This window comes from Dendrobium catenatum, unplaced genomic scaffold, assembly GCF_001605985.2.
Source record: "Dendrobium catenatum unplaced genomic scaffold, ASM160598v2 fragScaff_scaffold_1494, whole genome shotgun sequence".
Classification (NCBI taxonomy): Eukaryota; Viridiplantae; Streptophyta; class Magnoliopsida; order Asparagales; family Orchidaceae; genus Dendrobium; species Dendrobium catenatum.
The window spans coordinates 594287-619379 of NW_021319956.1; the positions used below are offsets into that span (position 1 = coordinate 594287).

General features: G+C 36.9%; 1 protein-coding gene across 2 annotated transcripts in view; it reads right to left on the bottom strand.

Moving 5' to 3' along the window:
• Positions 1 to 24106, bottom strand: part of LOC110111541 (ubiquitin-conjugating enzyme E2 variant 1C) — a 42203-nt gene extending 18097 nt beyond the window's left edge. The window contains exon 1 of one of the 2 annotated variants that reach the window (XM_020843457.2): positions 23907 to 24106. In XM_020843457.2, coding sequence (XP_020699116.1) covers positions 23907 to 23943 — 37 coding nt within the window. In that variant the 5' untranslated portion in view covers positions 23944 to 24106. Of the gene's footprint in view, positions 1 to 6846; positions 6868 to 23906 lie in introns of those variants that run through there. The other variant, XM_028700354.1, reaches the window with a different exon arrangement.
• Between the last annotated feature and the right edge of the window lie 987 nt (positions 24107 to 25093).

The following is a 25093-nucleotide window of genomic DNA, read 5'->3' on the forward strand; positions in this document are numbered from 1 at the left end:
ATTCAAAGCCCGTCGACGATCTGCACGTAGAAATGATGATGCAACAAATTTACATCATTATCGATTGGAATTCTTTTATACTATCATTGATATGCAACTTTAAGAGCTGAATAATAGATTCTCTGAAGCCAGTACTGAATTGCTTCTTTGTATGTCATGTCTAAATCCAAGTAACTCATTCTCTGCTTATAATAAGGAGAAATTAATTCGGCTTGCAGAACTATTTTCAGTCGATTTTTCTATTGTTGAACTTGTGGCTTTAGAGCACCAGCTATCGACATACATTCTTAATATACGTTCAAGCGAGGAGTTCTCATCTTTGGACAACATTGCAGATCTAGCAAAACAATTTGTTAAGGCTAAAAAAGATATCGTGTATCCATTAGTTTACCGGCTTCTTATTTTAGCATTAACTTTGCCTGTGGCCACCGCTACTGTGGAGAGAGCATTTTCAGCAATGAAAATTGTTAAACATAGATTGCGCAGTAAAATAGGTGATGACTGGCTCAACGAATGTCTAGTTCCATATATTGAGAAAGAAGTATTTGATTTAGTTCCAAATGAAGTTGTAATGCAACATTATCAGAAGATGCAAAATAGAATGCAAAGCTTGTAATTTTTATTGCAATATAATATCTTGTTTGAATTTTGTTATAAATATATATTTTTATCTTTTTATAATTTTGCCCCCCCTAAGAATTAAGGCTGGTTCCGCCCCTGGTGACACCGCGGTTGCATTTTTTATCCCCCAAGATGCTACATGAGTGCTTAGGGATCTCGAGCACATGTTAGAAAGAGCACAAGGATTTTCCCACATATGGGTACTTACATGAGCGGTCAAGGGATTACTCACCTCGTCGCAAGCGTCATGCCGGTTTCCCTCCCTACTACGCTACGTGAGCGCGTAGGGGGTTTGTCAGTTCGTCACTAGCGTCGAGAGCGGGGTTTTGGGTTTAGAGAGTTATACCTTGGCGACCGGCTACGAGGATGACAGTGTTGGCTCATGAATCGAGACACAATAGAGATTCTCTTTTCTTTCGTTCACTTTCTCTTTTTTTTGTATAAATTATAACTAACTTTAATTAATTATAATTAATTATACAGAATAATTATTAGTTATAATTAAAGGTAATAATTAAATATAATTAATAATAATTAATTATAACTAATTAAGATTAATAATAATTAAAAATAATTAATCGCAATTAACTTTAATTAATTATAGCTAATATATGATTATAATTAGCTATAATTAAAACTTAGTTAAATTAAAATTAATTTTAATTAATTAAAACTAATTATTAATAATGATAATTAGGTATAATTAAAAATAATTAATTACAACTAATTTTTTCTAACTAATTATTATAATTAATAATCAGCTATAATTAAAAAAGTTAATTTTAAAAAATTAAAAAAATTAAATAGGATTTAAATCCTCTGTTTACATTTTTTTGTCGTTGGATACAAGGACTAAACCCGGATTCATGCATAATATGAGCAGTATTTAGATAGGATTTAACTTAAATCATGTTTAAACAACAGGATTTAAGAAGGATTAATGCGAAATCCTGTCAAACATGATATAGAAAATGGTTAAATCTCACGAAACATTAAATCATCCATTTCCCTTCTTCTTACCATAAATCCTTGATTTATTGATTATGTAGTTCGACGGATTTACGAGATTTAGCGAAGAAGCGAATGGAAGGGAGAAAGTTACCTGTAGAACGAGCTCTTGTCGCTACTTCCGATCGGACAAGAAAGAAGGTCGTCAAAGGAGGCGAAGTCCGTTCGGTACATATAGGTTGGTTTCTCCCCTCTCTCTCTCTCTCTCTTTCTCTCTCTCTCTCTCTCTCTCTCTCTGGGTCGGAGATGGGGTTCTGGTGTCGGCAAGAGAGGCAGAGCCGTGAGAGGTATAGAGGCGTCGGTTGGAGTTTGCGAATGGAAGAGCGGGAGTTCGTGTGAAAAGAGGGAGCAACCGAAGGCTTTCTTTGGTTGGGTATTTAACGGCGCAAATAAACCTCCTCGAGCAGGAATCGCGGGATACGACTGCAACGGCGCCTCATGAATAGTGATCTGGCAGGATTTCGACAGTACTCGCGGGATTCAGGTGCGTATGCGAGATTTTTGCTATATTTTTTTTATATAGGGGGGTCAACAATAGATGAAAACAATAAATACAAAAAAGAAAATTCACATATGATAATATAATAGACATTTTTAGAATTAACACCTAAGACTCAAAAGAATTAAAATCATCCATTAGATTTAAAATCACACCAAAATTATAAGATGCGATTGTAACAAATTGGATGAAAAATTTATCATGCTTGTAAACTATTTACTATAACTAAACAATAGAAAAAAAATCACCAAATCACGATCTCAGGCTAGTAAAAGGAGTTAAATTTCCTAGAAAAATATTTGATCCATGATTGTACCAATTAAAACTAGAAAGAATTATGTTAAGAAGGAATTTTATTCTAAATAAAAATAAAAACCAAATTGTTTTATACAATCCTTAAACCCCCCATATTTACAATCATAAATTCTCATTGAATTTACAAATAAAATATAGAAAAAAGACCTCATTATCCCAAGCTAAAAAACCTATAGATAACCGAAACAACAAGGTAGGGGAATCCATCAAGTAGCTAAAAAAATTGAGTCAAAGCTGAAGGGAGTCGAAGGTCACACAACTAAGTAGAATGGTCAAGGAGGGCTAGTCCATCATCACCATGCCCTCGTTCAACCTTAAGGCAACCAACAATATCATGAATAAGATAATCCTCCACAGCATCGACATCCCCTCCAAGGAACAAAATCATAAGAATTTTTTAATTATTTTTTAATTTTTTTGGAAACTCTCACACACATATATAAGGCCTCAAACCCATGAGCTATTGGTCAGAAACCTAAGATCCTAAACAACAAGCTTAGATGGGCTACATACAAAATAAGAAATTCCATAATTAGATTGTCATAGCTAGCTTTGATGTAAAATGAGCTTTGTAAAAGCACACAATCACCACATGAATAGGCTTTGAGCTTCAAAATCTATGGAATCCAGATTGTGTAATCACGCATAATTTATAGCACCAACACGAAGGAATAATATGAAAAGCAAAAATTATCCAAGAGGTACATTCATAATTCAGTTTTTAACTAAAATTTTAAACTTGCCAAACCCCCAGTATAAGATAATATTTCAATTATTTGAATCAACCAAACTTCTAACTAGCTGAACTCCCAAGTTTGGTGTATGCCACAATTAGATAATAAATTTGCAAGAAAAATTAAATAAATAAGAAAAACGCACTGGTGTTGATGGCTAGCATCATAGCTAGTCAACATCAAGCCCATAAAATTTAGTAATCAACCATACCACGTTAGCAATGAACGTTGAGATCCAACATACGCTTTTTAAAAGAGTAAACTTCTGGAAAAAAAATTAGTTTATACAATCTCAAATCATCTTTTATTTTTCTTTGCTTCTACTAAGAAGTCTAGGATGAGCTTCCTGCTTGTTTAATCTTGTGGATAGGCTTAATAAAGAGGCAAAAGGCTTAGGTCCCATTTGACAATGTTGCTGGCAATGAGTTATAATTTGAAAAATAACAATTAAATTTAATATATAACTACCACATCATACATGTCATTATTTTTAAATTTAAACTCACACTTAAAACTATAAATATTTTAAATAGTATTCAATTATCATGAATATATGTAAACTATTTTTTTATGTTACTTATAGAAACATACACACATACATATAGTTATTTGCACTTTTCTAAAATTTATTTACCCTAACTTCGATCACTTTAACTCAAGTCTAAAGCAATAAATAACAATTTATTATTACTTTTAATAATCCCTTACAACGTAGGACATTAACTAGTTTTATATGAGGGATTTTAGAAGTTTAGGGATCATGGTGCACTTAGCATATCAAGAGACTGCCACATGGCACAATTTGAAACTGAATTCAAATATACTAAGAACTATTACATGACAATTGACATGACTAAATTTTGACTTCAAAAGCAACGATTATTTTATTTAATGCGTAATTATAACATCATATATGTCCTTATTTTTAAATTTGAATTCAATTTTATAATATAAATCCATTTACTTTATATTTAACTATTCTAAATAAGACATTGATATTAAATTAATTTTTGATTTTTGATTTGCTTATTTATTACTTAACCATCACATCATTTCTGTCATTCTTTTAAATTTTAATTGAAAATTAATTATATAGGCATCTAAATTCATTTCTGACTACTGAATATTCAACTATTTTATGTAACAGCTAACTAAGCATAGCATATGACTTATATTAACTTTAAATTTAAATTTAAATTGGCTTATATATTAATTTAAATTTAACTGTCAACTTTCAATAATCTTAACTCTCATTCGAGTGTTTACAATTCAAATTAAAACAGAAGATCCATTTCTGTTATCTTCATCATCCCTTGCAACACAATGGGTAGTTAATCATGATAAAGATGCACTCTAGATTGGATATGATAGGGCCAAGTAAAAATAGGAAGAGTTGATTTTTTTTTAAACGAAAGCTAGAGTATGATCAAGATGTGGTTCAATCCCAGCTAATCCACAGTGATATCAGTAGTTAAAAGACTGAATTTCTTTTCGCAACAAAGCATACCTGCTTAATCTAACCAAGTAAAGAATTTAACCAAAAAGGCTACTTGATCCCATCAAACAAACCCAAAAATTCGTAATCAAGAAAGGTGAGCTTCAACACTGCAGTAAGCAAAATGGCTAATGTATATCACTACACTAATCAACTAGATGGGAGTTGATTTGATTTGAAATTAACAAAAATTTTGCAAAATCTCCGGAGGATAGAATCTAATAAAGCTAGAGCCAAAAGAATAGATACAGGAATACCTAATGATAGGCAAATGTGTCTGAGAATAACTAAGCTTGGAGGGGTCTCAAAAACTTAATCCTTCCTATGCCTACTAGTTCAGTTTTGGTCCATTGAATCAAATGTGGATAAATGGAACCAGCAAAGTCAACGGAACTCAATCCAAAGGCAAGAGGTGAACGCATTCTATTAAATCAACTATGGCACAATAGAAAGTAATTAATCTCAATAGGGTTTCTTGAATCTATGTGTCTCAGAATGGCTAGACTAGATCTTAATATTTTCTTTTTCCTAAGAAATTTTAATGACTAAACTAGGAAATAGATGACTAAAATAGGAAATATACTTAGAAGGCTTAATCTTAACCAAGATTTACCAACAAAGGAGTTAATCTACTAAATCAACTCTGGCACAATAGAATCAACAAACCCAAATAAGAAAATGCATCTACTAATCAAATCAATTCAATTGCTACTCAACCATATGCCTTCTTAAGATCTATATGAATCATACAAAGATCCTTTCTTTGCTATTTATTCTTTTTTCATTAATTTTCTTCACAAATAATCACTTTCATGATAGATCTTCCAAGTATTAAACCAAATTAATTCTCTTACTATAATTTTTCTAACTTTTATACCACTTATATCACGCATAACTTCTTATATGAATTATAAGTTTGAATCGTCTATAAAGCTGTTAGAAGAATTAACAAATCTTTTCAATAGAATTTTGAACAGTAAAAGGCCGTCATTTGAAGTAAAAGTTTTACCTTTATGCATATTCTTCAAAGAAAACTACCCTTCAGTTTTGTTGGATTAATCTATATTATACCTTATTAGTATGTTAATTATGCACCACCACCTATGATGCACCGACACGCATCTAGAAGAGAGAATGCAATGTAAAACATGGACACATGCCCGACACAACTGGGACACGTGTCAGACACGGTAAACCTGTCTGACTAACATATTGTTTAAATTTACGTGGACATGCGTGTCCAAATTTTTAATGATAAAATTATTTTAAAATACAAAATTTTATATTTTATATTAACTAAATCAAATAAAACAACGCATTCACTTGTTAGCTCATATATGCATCGATATGAGCCCACTACCTGCCGTATGCCTTAAAATTTTCGCTCTACACTGTTACTCTCTCGTTTTCTACCCTCGTCTTTTATGTTTGTGCGACGAAGGTCGAAGCCCCCACGAGTTTTCCCTCTCTCTCGCATGAGAAACCCCAGCCGATGCCTCTCATCTCTCTCGATATGTTCTCGCTTCCACCACCAAAAGCCGCGGGTTCCGCCCCTTGCCCCGTCTCCTACAGCCCCTCATAGTGCCGAACTTCCCTCCTCCCGTCGCCTGTAGTGCTTGCCGATCGCAAGCCCTACTAGACCGTCTCCTGCATCCTTCGCCTCTCTTGCGTGAGAATGACCCAATCGATCTCCCCACCTCTGCTCTCCCTCGATCTCACGTAGGAAGACCCGTCAAACCCCTCTCCTCATTAGTCTCTTTGGCACTCATAGCAAACCAAAGCCCTTGCCTGACCTCGGAACCCAACTACCACTCTAGCTGCTGGACTCGACCCCCTCTGAGCCTTCTATTGGGCCTACTATCCCTCTCCCACAGGTATATTCCCTTCCCCTTCTACTCTTCCTCTTCTCCTTCTTAGCTCTTCATTCCTAGTGCTTTCTCATTACTATTGAAGCTATGTTGGTGCACCTAATTCCCTAGCCATCAATGCAATAATAGAAGGATTTTCAGTCTTTGTTGCTAAAAGTTTGATGGTATATCAGACAATGTTTCTGGGTTGCTAAGCTAGATAAGTTATCATGACATTCATTTATTATTGTTTGTCATTTCTAATATGATGTTAAATAATTCTATAAACTATATAAAAAAAATTATAATGTGGTGTCAACGCCGTACCCATGTCCTATATTTTCAAAAAAAAATTGTGTCCCATGTCCGTGTCGTCGTGTCCGTGTACTTGCATCATAGACCACCACAATTATTTTGTCCATCCAAGATGTATGTCTTAGTTCAAAATATAAGGCCAACCTGAATAAATCAATTTCACAATTAATTTAAAATAGAGCAACTAAAATGATTGATTGTATAACATAAATATGCAGGCACATTTGCATGCCTTATATATGCCTACATACATACGCCCATAAATATGACATGAAAAAGAGCAAATTTATGTCCATGATTTTAAATTCAATGTAAATATCCCAACTTATAGCGGTCAAGTCCTCATTCTTCATTCATCTCTATCATGTGTAGCATGAGATAGATATACAAAATTTCTATCCAAGTTACATTCAATTTACCCCATTATTTTTCTAATTAATTTATATTAATTTATCAACACATTATTATTGTACCATTTTCCCTTCTCTGTACCTATCAAAACTACCTAAGCTTATTTTTCACTATCTTATCTTTAATAGATGCTATTTCCATCAATATATACTTCATAATTTTGCTACAAGACCATCTTAAAATTCTCATTTTATATTACCCAAGCTTGGATCTATACAACATAATTGGTTTAATAACAATTTTATATAATTCAATATTAAATCTCCATAATATTATATTATCGTATAGTATGTTAGGAAATACTTGAGTTCGCAAGTAACCCTAAGGAATACTTGAGTTCGCAAGCAAACCTAATCGAAATCGTCAGCAGGGGACAGCAGCCACACAGGGAAAGCAGCGAAAAATCTGAGAGAAAACTCAAGTAGAGACTTGTATTCCACTAGACGATGAAGTAAAATAGCAAATATACAATTGTTTTTCAATCCGAGAGAAAGAACAACTCTCCAAATCTCCGGCAACGCCAAGAACCCAAAGCAAAAGAACCCTAGATCTCAAATTACAATTCCAATTCAAGATGACCCCTTAATTCTATCATTACTCCCTAATTAAGGCTAAAGGAATGATACAAATTCCCTAAACACCCTTCTAATTCAAAATTTCCCTCCAAACAAAGTGTTTAACGCATGCCTGGGCCCACCAAACCCCCCCCCCCCCCTCTCTGCCTGGTTTTGCCTGGCACTGGGCCGCCGGGTGTAGAACCGAACCGGTCCTGATTGGACCGGTCCAGTCGGCCCCTCCTGGGCCGGCGTAACATTACTCCCTTCCGAAAGATTCACCTTGTCCTTAAGGTGAAAATACGAGAATTGCTGCTTCACAATCTAATAGGGCTCCCAAGTCGCCTCGTAGTCGGGGAGATCCTTCCATTTGATCAACAACTCTTTGCTTCCCTTTTTATCCAACCTTATCCCGTCCAGCTCCACGGGTTCCATGACCACCTCCAAATCCTCTGTCAATGATGCTGGTAATTCAGCATTAGCTGCATGCTCTCCTAGTGCTCTCCTCAGCTGTGACACATGAAACACCGGGTGTATGCTAGCGGAGGAGGGTAACTTCAGACGATACGCCACTGCTCCAATCTTCCCCAAGATCTCATAGGGACCAAAGTACCTCGGGCCAATTTCTCGTTCCTCCTGTTAGCCACTTATTTATGCCTGTAGGGCCTTAGCTTCAAGTACATCTTCTCCCCCACTTCATATTGTATGTCTCTCCTGTGTGTATCTGCTCCTTTCTTAATGATTTGTTGTGCTCTTCCCAGATGTTTCTTCAACTCCTCCAACACCTGGTCTCTTTCATCTAGGTATTATTCAACTGAAGAGATAGGTGTACTTCCTCTCCCATAGTGCACTAGGTGTGGGGGGTCCCTCCCATACAACACTTTGAACGGAGTCATCTGAGAAGCAGAATTGTAGGATGTATTGTACCAATACTCAGCCCCTGGTAACCACTTTGCGCACATTCACAGAGTTTCAGAAGCAAAACACCGCAAATAGGTCTCCAAACTCCGATTCTACACCTCTGTTTGTCCATCTGTCTCTGGGTGGTAGGCGATGCTCCTCTTAAGGATAGTGCCATGCATCCTAAACAGCTATCTCCAGAACTGACTGAGGAACACTTTGTCTTGATCAGACATAATCGATTCAAGAATCTCAAGCAATCTTACAACCTCCCTGATAAATGCTGCTGCTACTGACACTGCGGTGTAAGGATATCGTAAGAGGATGAAGTGTGCATATTTGCTAAGTCTGTCAACAGCCACCATGATGACCGTGAATCCTTCTGATTTTGGTAAGCCGTTGATGAAATCCATGAACACTTCCTCCCAAACTCTGTTTGGAAGTGTCAATGGTTGTAGTAATCCTCCTGGAGTCATAGTCATGTATTTTTTTCTTTGGCACACCTCACACCTTGCCACCATCTCTTCAACATCTTTATGCATCCCCTTCAAGTAGAACTCCGCTGTCAGCCTCCTGTATGTCTTCTGAACTCCTGAATAGCCTCCAACTGCGCTGCCATGGAACTCCTACAACAAGTGGGGAATATGTATGGAGGTTCGTGGCATCACACCCTCCCTTGATACAATAGTCTCTCCCCCTCAATGCAGTAACCAGGATGGCTATCTTATCTTTCCTCAAGTCTTCACTGATCTTTCTTAGTTCTTCATTCAACATGCTTTTTTCCTTGATGGCCCCCCAGTCGACCATCAATGGTACAGACACAACCAGCTCATGGAGCTCCCCCACACACCTGGACAAAGCGTCAGCTACTTTATTTTCCAAGCCTGGCCTGTACTGGACTCGAAATCATAGCCCAATAGTTTGGATAGCCATCGCTGATGCTCCTCAGTTACCATTCTTTGCTCCAAGAGGTACTTTAAGCTCCTCTGATCAGTCTGAATGATGAAGTGTCGACCCAAAAGATAGGGGCGCCACTTCTGAATAGTCAAGATAATGGTCATCAGCTCCCTCTCGTACACTGACTTTAGTCTTCCCCTGGTTGATAGCACTTAAATGAAGTATGCTATAGGCCTATGGTTCTGCATCAACACTGCCCCCAACTCATATCCTGATGCATCGATGTCTACTACAAAGACCTCAGTAAAGTCTCGGAAGAGCTAGAACAATAACAGTGGTCATGACTTCCTTTAACCTCTCGAAGACCTTGGTCGCTACCTCTCCCCATGAAAAGTTGTCTTTCTTCAGCTGCTCAGTCAAAGGCCATGCAATGGTACTGTACCCCTTCACAAATTTCCTGTAATACCCAGTCAAGCCTAGGAACCCTCAACTCCCTTATGTTCCTAGGCAGTGGCCATTTCTGCATTGCCTCAATTTTAGTTTGATCTGCCGCCACTCCTTGGGATATCACATGTCCCAAGTACTCCACACTTGCCTGAGCAAAGCTGCACTTCTTCAGGTTGGCTTTCAGCTAATACTCCTGAAGAACTTCTAAGACCACTCTCAAATGTTCCAAGTGCTCCTCCACGACCTTGTTGTACACCAGGATGTCATCAAAAAAGACCAGGACAAACTTCTTGAGGTGCTGCTTGAATATCCTATTCATCAAATATTGAAAAGTTGCATGAGCGTTAGTCAATCCAAAGGGCATTACCAGAAATTCATAATGCCCCTCATGTGTCATGAATGTTGTATTTGGAACATCTGCCTCCCTCATTCTGATCTGGTGGCATCCGAATTTTAAGTCCAACTTGGAAAACATCACTGCCCCATATAGCTCATCCAAGAACTCATCAATCACCAGAATTGGGAACTTGTCTAGTACAGTGCCCCTATTCAAAGCCCGATAATCCACACAAAATCTCCAACTCTCATCCTTCTTCTTGACCAGGAGAACTAAACTAGCAAAAGGGCTAATGCTGCGTCTAATGATCCCCACCTCCATCATTTCACAGATCAACTTCTCAATCTCATCTTTTTAAATTTGTGGGTAACGGTAAGGGCGAACGATGATCGGTGTCTCCCTTCTTTCAAAGTAATGGCGTGCTCCAACTCCCTCTGAGGAGGTAAACCCTGTGGAAGTTGAAAAACCTCGCTGAACTGATCTATAAGCGGCTGCACTTAAGATGGAACATTGCCTTCTTCCTCTAGTCTGACCCCTTCCAAGCAGTGCAACTCCACTAAGTAGCCTCCTCCCTCCTGAATGATTCTAATTAGGGATTTGAGAGAAATCCCAGCCTTGGTCAGCCCAACATCACCTTGAATCATCCTCCTACCCCCCATTACCAGCTCCATCCTCAATGTACCCCAATTGATCTTGGTCTACCCCAATGTCTGCAACAACTTCATCTTTAAGATGATGTCAGTACTCCCCAATTCAGAGGGAAGGAAGTCCTCCCTCACCTGGATCTCCTGAATCTTCAGCACTACCCCTCTACAAACTCCTCTGTCCATTTCCACCCTTCCCATGCCCATCATCACCCCATAGCCTCATGTTTCCACTAACTCCATCCCCAACAACTCAACGATCTGGGTGAAAATGAAATTGTGGGTTGTCCCACTGTCAATCAACATCACCACCTCATGGTCAGCTCTCTCCTTTCACTTTCATAATGTGACTCGGAGTGAATCCCACTACAGAGTTCAAAGAGACTTCTGCACATCCAGGTGCAACTTCTCCTCTTCCTCTTCAGATCTGCTCCCACCTACCTCCTCGTCTTCCTTGTCTTCACAGACAAGAAGAACCTGAAGAGTTCGATCCTTGCACCTATGCTCCGACATGTACTTCTCATCACATCTGAAGCACAACCACTTTGCCCTCTTATCCTGCATCTCCTTCTCTGTCAGCTTTTTGAATTGTCCCACATTTCCCCCTCCAGTTTCTCCTTTGGTGCTTCCTTCAGACCCCCTGGCGCTGCCCCTTTTGATGGTAAGAATGTAGTTGTCATCTTATATGATCCCCATAATAGTTCCCTCGAGCTCCTCTTTCTGATTTCTTCTGAACTTCCACCAACTGCGCCAACTCCATAGCCTTCCCTAGGTTCCTCAGCTCTAGCACCCAGACTACTGTTCGTATCTCAGGTTTAAGCCTCTTCATGAAGTTCTCTTCCAGGGCTGACTCTGAAATGTGATCCAATCTGCTAACCAAGTACTCAAACTTGTCCTGGTAGTCTGCCACAGTCCCCTCCTGAGTCAAAGCAAAGAATTGCTCATAGAAGTCTCCTCCCCCATCGGCTCGAAAACGCTCCAATAAGATATCTTTGAACTCTCTTCAGCTCCGGATGGGCTCCCTCTTATCACGCCACTGATATCATGCCAAGGCTTTTCCTTCCAAACACAAACCCGCCGCTGTCAGCTTCTCATCCTCTGTCAACCCGTTGACAGCAAAGTATCGCTCCACCTTGTAGATCCAACCATGACCGTCTTCACCCTCAAAGACGGGCATCTTCAGCTTCCTCACCCGTGGGTCTCCCCCGTTTCCCCTGAATCCTCCACAACTTCTCATTCCTCGAAAAGGAGGTACTCCCCAACTGTCACGATCTTCCCTCCGGTGATTATACTCGAAACCTTCATCGTATTCCCCTCTCCTCCCTTCAAAATCAGCACCCCGGCAATGAAATTCTTCCCTTCTCCTGACGAAATCAACACCCCTCTGTCATTTCCCAAACTCATCTCCTCTCTAGAAAGTGGCTCTATAGGTGGCATGTCGTCCTCCCTCTCAATGACCTCTACTTCCAGATTTCTCCTCCCCTTAAACAGATTCGGATTTCCTCCTACACCATGGCCTCCGGTGGTCTCTCTTGCTTCCGATGTCATAGGATTTGTCTTCAACTCCAAAAGTTTCTCCAACATTTCTTCCATCACCGTGAATTTCCCCTCTATCCTTTCATTGTTGGAGGTGATTTGAGTTGGAAGTCAAAGAATTTTCTCTCCAAATCTGATTTTAGTTGACCGATCTCTCCTTCCAAGACCTCTACCTTCTTCCCGGCCATCTATCTTCCCAAGAATCACGAAGATTTTCTTCCGGAAGAAAACAATTTCAGGTTTTCAGCCGCCGACAGTCCCAAATCGAGGCTTTGATACTAATTTGATAGGAAATACTTGAGTTCGCAAGTAACCCTAAGGAATACTTGAGTTCGCAAGCAAACCTAATCGAAATCGGAGTGAAAAACAACAAAAAAAACTACTGATTTCAGCAGGGGACAGCAGCCATACAGGGAAAACAGCGAGAAATCTGAGAAAGCTCAAGTAGAGACTTGTATTCCACTAGACGATGAAGTAAAATAGCAAAGATAAAATTATTCTTCAATCCGAGAGGAAGAACAACTCTCTAAATCTCCGGCAACGCCAAGAGCCCAAAGCAAAAGAACACTAGATCTCAAATTACAATTCCAATTCAAGATGACCCCCTAATTCTATCATTACTCCCTAATTAAGGCTAAAGGAAGGATACAAATTCCCTAAACACCCTTCTAATTCAAAATTTCCCTCAAAACGAAGTGTTTAACGCATGCCTGGGCCCACCAAACCTTCCGCCGGCGTAACATAGTACTCTAGAAGTACTTGACTATTTTAGTCACCCAACCAGAACTCTAAAGTTATATCATCTAGATCTAATTTTTTTTATAATAGATAAATATTCTAAACATATCACATCAGGCTATCATTTTATCATCAAATCAGCCTTATCCAAACTATTTGGGAATAGCTTTATGAATCCTCGTATTCTATTCATTCCCGCTATGTGTTTTCTAAAGCTCTAAAAATATTCTTGACAATCATTTTGAACAATTTCTATGCATGCTCCTTTGCATTCCTAATGCTTTGACTTTAATTTCATTTTTTTCATGAGTACTTCTTAGGTTCAAAAAGACTACTCCAACCAATCTCTTAACATTAACATTCATATTTCCAACTTCCTTCTGAATTTCATGATAAGTTCGTCTTAACATTGTCATTTATATCATGCTCAAATTAGATATCAATACTTTTTTATTGTCCACATTCACGCCTATAAAACATGGACTAATTGCAATTTTATAAAATTTATCTTCAAGTCTCTAAATATCCTATTATCACATAATTCTCCAAAGGAAATTCCTCATTTTAACCACTCATCTATGACTCTATATGTTATAACATAATCTATGATGCCCAAACAGGGGCATGCGACATGGACACAACACGACACGGATGTAGGACATATCAATTATTGAAAATAGAAAAATATGAACATGAGTTGGACACAATTTTAAAATTTTAATATCTTAAAAATAGCATACAAGAATTGAATAAGTAGAATATTAAGAAAAATTAAAAAATAACTTCATTTAACTAGGATTTGTGCTAAAAATGATAAAAATTTGGTTGTTGAGAATTGGGAGTGTAGAAGTTATTAGTGTAGAGCGTCAATATCAAGATAACGTTGAGTGTTAGACTTTGATGTTGAAACGTTGATGTTGATGTTGTGACAGTGAGAAGTCGATGTTCAGATAGTATTGAGCATTGTTGTGAAACCCTAACCATGAACAACTAGAGAGAAATGAAAACAAAAATGTTCAGGGAATGACGTATTGAGTGCGGGCATTTCATTTGGAGTTGTGGAGGGCAAATAAAAAAATTAATATTTATTTTTTAATGAATAAAACTTTGAAATATAAGAGATGTTATAAAATATTTAACATGTTTATTTTTAAATATTTAATATTTTTTTCATTAAAAAAATTATAAAATATTTAAGACACGCTTATCGAACACGCAAGTCTATTTTTAATATTTTTTTTCAAACAGACACGTTTTTAACATGTTCAACATGTGTTGAATGAGTATCATGTCCGATATATAGCGGACACTACATATCTCTTTGAGGAGAAGAGCTAGTGCATCAGAGATCGTAATCTATGTCTCCATTCTTTTTAAATAATAAAATCAATATGCTTAAAAATATTACATCTAACTACCACTTTATCATTTAATAATTTGGATTAATAATTACTAATATTATATACATCAAAATTAACAAAGAGCTTTAATACAAGAACCATCATCTCTGATTTTTAGGGTAGATATTAAATGTTCGAGTTTAGCCTATGATCACTAATATTCACAAGATCCTAGAGTGAAATTCAGCTTGAAATAGGTCCTAGAACCTTTTTATTTATAAGGAGTCTTATGTCTCTATACTTATCTGTGAAAGTATTGTGCACCACTTAAAATTAATAAAATATTAATGGTAAATTTCTATTATTAAAAATTAAAAAATATCATTAATTTGATTTAGCCTTAGAATTTAATCTTTGGGATGCTTTATCTATAAAATAAGATTTACCTTTATTGAAGATGTCTCACATTGCAAGAAGAAAAGATCCTACATCGAAACATATGGACCTTACTGATATAAATAATGAAACTAAATATAAGTGTGTGTTTTTGTAGAAAAATTATAAATGGTGCATTTCCCAAGACACTTGATTGGACCAAGCGAGGTGGAAAGGAAAAACGTTGGTTTGTAAGAAAATCCACAATGAAATGAAACCAAAAGTTAATTGGTTATCAAACAAAAATAAATGCAACAAAACAAACTCCATATAGAGATGAAAGTTTCGTTAATGATAATCAGGATGACGAATGATGATTGAAGCAATGAGGTATTCTAATAGAGGGGGAGAATTGATGAAATCTAAAATAGATGTAATAAGTTCCCAGGCATAAGACAATGTACTTTGGATAATTATTTTTTTTCTAGCCAGGCAAAATAAATTGGAATGAAATAATGAGATAGGTTGACATTAAAAAGATTCTTGGCAAGGATGATAAAGAGAGAACCATATATAATCTATAATAAATGCACTATCAAGAAAGCATATATCTTTAATATTGCTAAGCTGGATAGCTTCAATGTTATTATTGAAATATAAGGCATTATGGACTAGGGTTGCTGGAACTTTTCATCATGAGTTGAGGGTTTCTCTTCTCCACACAAAGGTTGATGTTAAGAAGAAAAGACAAAAAAAAATACAAGGATATTTGGAATAAGATTATAGCCTATGCCAAACAAATGGATTAATAAGAGGAATCAAACGATAATCACTTCTTGATAAATTTTTCATCAGGAATTAATCTTCAAGAGCAAGCTGATGATCAGAAGAGGAATGCGATGTTGTTATCCAAGTTGCTTGATATTTAAGTTGAGAAGAATGGAGAGGAAAATGTTAGACAAATGACAAACAATCATTCAAGCCATAAAGAAGTATGTAGTCAATTTTTAACCCAAATTAAAAGTTTTAAACTTGGCGTTTCAATTCTTATTTAGTTGCATGGTCAATTATAATATATTTGTGGAACTCCAACGAAGCCATAGAAGCCTTTAGATTCCTTTGAAAACGATGTTAAGGTTTGTGGGAGGAAATAACTCAAATTTGCTACTTCTTTCTTGACTCTTTCTATCATTCATAAATATGAGAAGATTTGAGATGAATGTTTATTTCTAAAGCTGGGAGCAAGTCAAACTTTGCTAATGATTACAAAGGAATTAGGGCATGTAAGACTATCCTTGTATCATCATTTTGGAACAACGTTTGTCATGCATTAAAGGCAACACCTCCTTTGGTGAATGTTGGAACCAATTTTGCCTGCGGGTGACGCCCAACTTTACTAACAAGCCCCCACGAGTTAATGAGCTGGAATCTAAAGTGGGAATGGAGAGTAGTTGGAGAGGAAGAGAAAATATATGAACAGCTCAAGAAACCTATGAATCTCCAAGCAACATGGCGTCTACTAAAATCAGTCTAAAAGTCCCAAACTGCTGCTCATCACCTCTTATTTATAGATTATGAGGGCTACAGAAAAAGCTACACAAAAAGAGAAAAAGTACAATGCTATATAGACTACAATAGAGACATGTCAAACTCTAATTAACTGAAAGAGGGTGAGTTTGAAAGAACTCCAATGAGTGGTCTCTAAGTGAGTTCTATAGTGCCAAGTAGGTCGGGTCGAGACAATGGGCATGAGGGGACCTGCGACCAACATGTTGGTTGATGTCGTCGACAACTCTTGGGAAGAATAAGAGAGAGAGATGAGCGAGATATTGCCATAGGAAGGGGAAGGCTCTGAGTTGAATGGCCACAACCAATGTTTAAAACTGCACAATTAGGTATTGAGGCATTTTTCGTTTGAGAAGCAAGGCGTGAGCTTCAAAGCATTCTGAGGTGTAAGTCTCAAAGTTAGAAAATTGCGTAAAATCAAAATGAAGATTTTTTGTATAATAACTAAATAATATATTAAAACTTGACATAAGAAGTAAATTGGCATATATATGAACACAAAAATGCATAACATATAAAATGACAAAATCTGCTCTCTTTTCAAAATTTTAATTCAGTGTTTTGCACTCTATTCTAATTCGTTAGGACTAATTTCATGAATATAATTTGCTAATTTAGAATAAAAATAAACATCTTATGATGTTATGTCAAGGCAAATTTGGTTAAACTCTCTAAAGTAGGTTTTGATAAATACATTATGATGAGAACTGATGAAAAAAAAATACAAAGTAATTTTTTTTATAAATTCTTAATTTATTATGTTGTTCATTTTAATGCATTCAAAATTCATTCAATTTTGATCTAAATTTAAAACCACGCAAGTCGAACAGTTAAAAATAACCCAATTGAGAGCACTAATAATAAAAAAAATATATAGGTAAAAACTTTATAAATGCAAGTCAAGCAACAACATACGAGTCAAAGGAGGTAAAGGACCTACCTACTCGATCGACGAAGCACATTTAAGGGGAGAAAAAGCCTACTGCTTCAGCAAGCAAACTCCCATCATTGTCGAAGAAAAGGAAGAAGCTTTCAGCAACTCGTTCAAAACTCTACCTTATGGGCGGTGCAACAGACGAAGTCGAGCAGCAGCAATGAAGGTACTCGACATTAGGTTTAGGTACTTGTGCAGGCATATGTCAACATCACTTGTTCTCTCTTGAGGGACTCAAAGAAGGTTGTCTTCCACCAGGGGTGAGCTGAAAAGGCTGAGAAAAAGGAAACTAAGGCAATTGGCTCCTCGCTAGGCAAGGAGGTTGACCAAGGCGCCCAGGTGATGCATATGACTTGCGAACTCATCACCAGCCCACCTACAAAGAAGAGTAAGGTTGATGCTAGTGCGGAAATTGAGGCTTTTGCAATGCAAATGTGGCGATCAACTACATCAAGCCTGCTACTATTTGTGATGTCGATCCTCCTACAAGGAATGTTCTAATTTCTAATGAGATGAGCCTCTATACACGCAAGTAAAAAGGTTAGTGGTAGCGAGGCACCTTGTAGTGGAGAGTGGGGTTCTCAAGAGCTGTTAACTAGGGCATGTAAAAGAAAAATGGACATATTTAAGTACTTGTGAATAGCATTATTAGAAAAAAAGATACCCACTATGAGAAAGCACGTAATTTGTGTTTCCTTGAGCGAGCAATTATAACATCCAACCTGATGTAGACAAAGGGGGGTCAACTCAAGCCCAAAATAAATTGATTTTTGGCTTTCCCCGAGTTTACAAGCTCAATCAATTTGAGCTGAAATTTTAGCTCATTTATGAGCCGGTCTTTAGTTCAATTATTGAACTAAGGGTTAGCTCATTATTAGCTATGATTTTAGTTCATATTTATCTTATATTAAATATGTTTTTTATGCTTTCTATGTTTTTAATTATGTCTCTTGGAATTCCAAACCGGCTTTTGGAATTCCAAGAATTGTCTTTTCCCATGCGGTGGCTCCTTGGCTTCCTCCCTTGGGCTGCTGTTTTCCGTGCCTTGCCTCTTGGATTTCCGGCCGGCCGCTGGTTTTCCGCGCCTGGGCTCTTTCCCGTGGCTATGGCGCCTTGGTTCCGGGCGCTCTCCTTAGCTCCCGTGGTTGCCTCTTCGGTTCCTTGGCTTGGGATGTTTTTTTATAAAAAGCATTTGGGTTTAATGCTAAGTCTTTTAGAATTCCTATGGAAATTTATTAGGAGTCTCTTTGTATTCCCCTTTCATACCTATATATATGGGGGGTATTGTATTGTTTTAAAAAGTGAAATGATATGTTATTTTTGGAAAAGCTATAACCTGCGGGTTTGCTTGGAAAAGCTTGCGAGCTTTGTCCGTCTTCTTTCTCATCCCCTCCGGAAATCCTGCGGGCTCTTTCCACCCTTCTTCTTGGCTTCTAATCTCTTCGTCTCTCCGCAAGTGCCACTCCACCTGTATCTTTCTTCCAAGTGCAGCAACTTTAGGGTGTCTTTTAATTGCGAGTCGAGTTTGTTAAATTGTTGTTTGTAGTCTTTTAATTTCTTCTTCTTACTTTTATTTGAAATATAAGAGTTTGTTCTAAAATTTCTAAGTTCTCTTCTTTTTGTCAAGTTTAGGGTTTCTTCTTTTGTGACCAAAAAATATAGCGTCCCCTATATTTTTTGCTCGCATCACAACCGAAAAAAATGACGGCGATTGTTTCTTGCTTATGTGAAATGCTAGACGTATAAGAGCTTGAATTCTAAATGGGAAATTAGTGTTATGCACTGGGAGTCATGAGAATCTGATACTAATGTGCCAAGTACTAGGAATTATATGGGACTATTTCTGATGTCCTATGCACGACATGTCATAAGAGCCTGGTTTTGTATCTTCTCTATTTCAATGAAATATTCATAAGTATAAGGACATGAGGGACTGATTTGATCAAAATTTTGTGTCTTCTGTATTTCATGACCCTTCTATCATCTTCGAGAAGTTCAACAAAAGAAAGTAAAGTGATGCCATAAGTATGATTGGTGATTGAGTCACTCACCCATCTTTTGTAACTTTTGCTTTATTTTATTTTTCATTTTGTTTGGCCCAAATGGATGACTTTACACGTAGCTCTCTTTACAATGAAATGAAATTAAAAGAAATTTTAGTCTTACTCGCTTCTTGCTTTGTATGCTAATTGTTAGGGGTGTCAATTTCGGGTCACGGGTTCGGTTCGGGTCGAACCCGAACTGACTCGGGTCACGGGTGGAAAACGAGTCGACTCTAACCCGACCCGGGTAGAGAAACGGGTCGAAAATCCGAACCTGGACCCGACCCGGCGGGTTGCCGGGTTGACCCGACACGACCCGGCACCGCGGCAGCACGCGGCGGCGCGATCGGCACGCGGCAGCAGGCGACGGCGGCAGCGCGCGGCAGCTCGCGGCAGCGCTCGCGGCGGCACGCGCGGGTCCAACCCGGATTTTCCGGGTCGGGTCCGGGTCGGGTTTTCGTGTCGTGTCAAATATTGACACCCCTACTAATTGTTTTCACAAATTTCTAAATATCATACTCGCCAGTAAATAGTAATGCAAGGGCACTCGCCCATCGTAGTAGCAACTTATTAGAGGACTCAGCCATAAATGAATTTAAAGCAACATTAATTATGTGTTAGGACACTCGCTTATGTAAGAAAATGAAATACCGTCTAAAACGATACTTAAGTCTTGAACTCGTTTGTTTATAATTAAATACTGAACTCGTCAAGTAAATGAAAAAAACTTTTATAAAATTCTTAAATTAAACTGGGCAACAATAATAGCTTACCAAACCTGAGCTAAGTATTTGAGGGGTTTCGTGATTAAACTCACCATTTAAAATGCCCTCATTTGAGCTCGATGAGACCTTTATTATACCTGGACTTGCCATAATAATAAGAAAATCGAATTTTCAATCACGTAATAATTATACATGAGCTCTCTATGAGGGTAGATATGCAAGGACTCAATAGTGGAGCACATCCAAGTCTTATACTCAACAGTGGAGCCACTCTCCATTGTACTTCTTGTATGAGGACGGCATGTGCTATGAGCTCTTCCAAAAGATCCATCGTTATATTCAACCCTTCCAGATTGATCGCCGCCCACTTGCTAAGTTTACCTTCTTCATGGTTGGCAGTAGCAACAATTCACTAACGATGGAGGTAGAGCTTGAATGGCAATAGTTCATTGACGAGAGCAAGAACAGCATGTGTCTAGTCGCCGATGAAGTAGTCATCCTCAGAGCCCACAGGGCTGATGGAAGCACGTCCACCCATTTTCCCTTGGCGCCTTCCACCTTTTTTCTCAAAGATTGAGGATATGCATATTAGCGGTTTCAACTTGCCCATTAGTCTAAGGGTGGTATACTAAAAGGTGAATTGCCTGCAAGTGATAAAAGTCCTTTAGGCACTGGTAAACGAATTGTGGCCCATTGTCAATGATGATGACGATGTGAACATTAAATCTAAAGGACTCTAAATATGGAACCTTGAATTTGGGAGGCAACCTGGCTTCAATGATTTCCATTGAGAAGGCGTTGATGGGCTTGGGCTCAGCCCTCCTAGCCCGCTTGGTTGGCAAGATGTATTCCTCATTACTCTTTGGCAAGCGGGTGGACCAGAATAGCTATGGAAGTCAATGCTTAGCTATCCGATCTCCTGCGACAAACTCCCGACTTAGAAGAACCTTCGAGGGTGCTCTCTGTTTTTATCGCCTTTGGAGCCTGCCTAAGGCATCCTGAATTGTCTTCATTATCCATTATTCCATCTCCATAAAGTCACGACAAGTGGTGTGCTCGGCATTCCCCATATTAATAGATGGCGTTTGTTGAAGTTGCTCCTCAAGTAGGGCATATATTCTTATCAATGGCGTCAATCCACGCTCATAGTACCTAAGAGAATATTGGATCAAATTGTGTCATGGGTGGCACTAGACTTTACTAGTAAGCTTACCCGGTGAGCTAGTGAGTTGGAATCTACATGGGAATGAAGAGTAGAAAAAATAACTAGAGAGGAAGAGAGAATATGTGAATAGCTCAAAAAAATTATGAATCTCGAAGCAGCATAGTGTCTGCTAGAATCAATCTTAAAATTATGAATCTCAAAGCAGCAAGTGGCAACACTAAGGTGAAACCTAATCAAGTACCTTGGAGTAAGGTATTAGGTGCAAAAGCATTTTTGCCTTTGTAATGCAATTTTTTTTAAAGCATGCACAACCATATTATGAGATTGAGTACTACAAATCTAATGATGGGGAAGAGAGACAATGAGTAATGAATAAGATGAATAGATAGTAGCGAGAATCAGATCAGCCTTGCACAATGAAAGTTACCAAGTTAAAATTTTCTTTGATTGTTTAAACTTGAAATATAATTTTTGAACCTTGTAAGAACTTTATTTTAAACAATCTCTTGAACAGGTTTTTATCATTCAAATATATAGAAAGACACAAAACTCAAAAAATCTATTTTTACTACTATTTTTTTGATGTTTTATTATGGTAATTATCATATTATATTATATAAAAGTATTCCTTCTAATTAATAAAATGTAAAATTCTTTTAGCTCCTCATTTCACTCAAGACACCAAGGATGGTGCCTGACACTTCAGGCATTAGTCAGCCATGTTGACTTGAGGGTACCTAGCACCTTCAATAAAGTTTGCTAGACCTTACCAATTAAATGCCTTGATCTACAATAAGTACAATCAAATTCTGAAACATAATAACAATAAAAGGGATGACATTTCCCAATTGAGTTGGACTCAATTTGATAATGGTTATGAGTGGCTCATTCAGATGATGGATGATGCAAAGAAGTTTATTTTGATGATAAATTAATGATGGCAAGATATTTATGCTACTGCATTCTTAGAAGATATTCCAAATACTAGAATAGCAAGATTTCATCATACATCCAAGAGAACATCGGGCAAGCCAAGCATAAGGAATTTTAGCATCAAGAACCCCAACTATTAGATCAATTAATACTCCAGTGCAACCATCATTTCATGAGAATATTGTTTGGAATGATATGATTAATTAATCTAAAAATTCTTTTGTTGATTAAAATAATGAAGATTTGACTGAAGAAGAATTTGTTAAAGAATGACAAGATCAGGAAGATGTAGATAATGAGAATGATGATTGAAAATTTCACTTACATAATTGCATTTGTGCAGCAACTTTTATAAACATGTAGATCATTAGATATAAATTATTAAGTTCTTATCCTTAGTTTGTACGTCAAATTATGACCTGCTTTATTTAGATATTCAGTTTATTTTTTTCACTGGATTTTTACATGACATGCCAAGATATTTTTTTATAAAATATTTAAATAAAATATATAATCAAAACACCTAATGTCTATATTTTCTATCAAAGAGCACTACAAAATGAAATATAATATCATATATCACATAAAAAGTTTAATGAACAACATAAAAAAATATTGATTTAATTACACTTATTTTTATCAGTATATCAGTGTGCTTTTATTTTTTTTATAAAATATACTTAATTTTCAATAACACATCATCATTAAGATTAATATTTAGGTATGCTTTTGCCAATATTAACATTGCATTATCGACACAATTTTAAATATAAAAAATTATATATAATCTTCAAAATATCTAAAAAAATGTACATGTTGATGTATCCCTAATTCAGCTAACACCCATTTCCTCTTAAATAGAACCTCCATCATCATCGATAAAAGAAATAATATGCTAAGTTGGCTCCTAAAAAAATACACAAGAACATCATCATGTGTCCCGATCATGTGTGTCCTGATTGTACGGGGCGTGTCCCGATAGTGTTGGGTTGTGCCTTGGACATACTGGATTGTGTCCCAGTCATGTTTGATTGCGTCCTGACAATAGTTTTGACAAAAAATAATCAAACACAATTCTAAGCATGTTGGAAATGTGTCAGGGAGTCTTGAAGGCGTGTCTGTGCCCAACACACACTGAATATGAAAATGAATTTCCGTTCTAGCTGCCATTAACAAGGCCTACTTGAACCAACAACCACTTGGCCGTTCTTCCCTCAGAGACCAATGACCAAACCATTTAGCAAGGTAAATCAGAAAATCACGGCAAACAACAAGTGCATAATTACTAGATCATAGCTATTCCAGAGCGAAATTTAGTATATCCGATGTCAAGAAAGTCAAATCCCGATATCACAGTACCCTCTCAAATAAATACCAACTTTTCCGCTATCCATGGTGAGATTAGAAGCAAACATCCGTCAAAGGGGCAAATTCCCTAAAGATCCAACAAGCCCGCCTCTCCAACCCAAACAGAAACCCTAAATGGCAAAGGAAAAGAAAGTAGAACAAAAAAAGTTGCAGTTCTCACCGACGACGCTGGATCCACCGGAGTTCCCAGCCGACATGGATGATCTATATTCTATTCTATAGGTCCAGTCGAAATTCTCAGCGATGTCGGATTGGATCAGGGGACCAATATCAAATCGGCGAGTCTAGCGAGAAAAGAGAGCGGGAGTGCCTGGAGCCGAATCTCTACGGTCGTAAAGCGCTGGGCTGGGAGATGAAATTGCTTAAATAGGACAAATGAAGGTTTGCATTATTTTTATCTATATTTATTTTATCGGTCTCCATGTCGGGCACCGGACTTGGAACCTGCACTGCGCGCTCCGTCAATCTGGCCAGCTTCTCGGGCGGTCATATATTAGGTTTCAATTTTGGTAGACTTATTTTTTAAAAATATAATAATATAATTGGTAGACTTATTTGCTTTGGTTACGGTCGAACCGGATGACGTAATAAATAATAATATAATTAAAAATAATACAATTAACATAATAATAATGACAATTTATTCATAAACATTTTATAATTTTAAAAAATTTTAGACTAAAAAATAAATAAAATTCATACATATATAATATATTACATAATTTTAAAATTAAATATAAATAATTATTATATTTATGTTATATCTTTAAATATAAATAATTACTAATTTTAAATTTAAATATAACATCTTCAATTTTCAGCCGGTTCAACCGCCGGTTCAAACCGATTTTTTCCGGTTCGTTGCTAGCCCGGTTCTTATGGAGGACCGAACCGGCCATAAGACCGGTTCACGGTTGAACCGGTCGAACCGGCCGGTCCGGTCCGGTTTTCAAAACAATGTATCTAATAACCTATACTTCTATATACAAGTGGTTTGAGATTCCTCCCAAATATCGAATTCCAGCCCTTAAATTTATGATGAATATCGAATTCCAAAATTTAAATATATGATTATTATATAAAAAATTAAATTAAATTATATCTTTTCAATATTCTCATTTTTAAATCTTTCTAAAGTAATATTATTGTTTGCTTATTATGCATGTTTTCATTTAATTGTATAAATTACTTTCAATAAAATTTAACTTAAATATTAAATTATTTAAAATTACTATGTTAATTTATATGTTACATTTGCACAGTTAATTATTAAATTTATTATGAAAATTTTAATTTACTTTTCATCTTTCAAAATTCAGCTTGAATAATATATATCTATTATTTAAG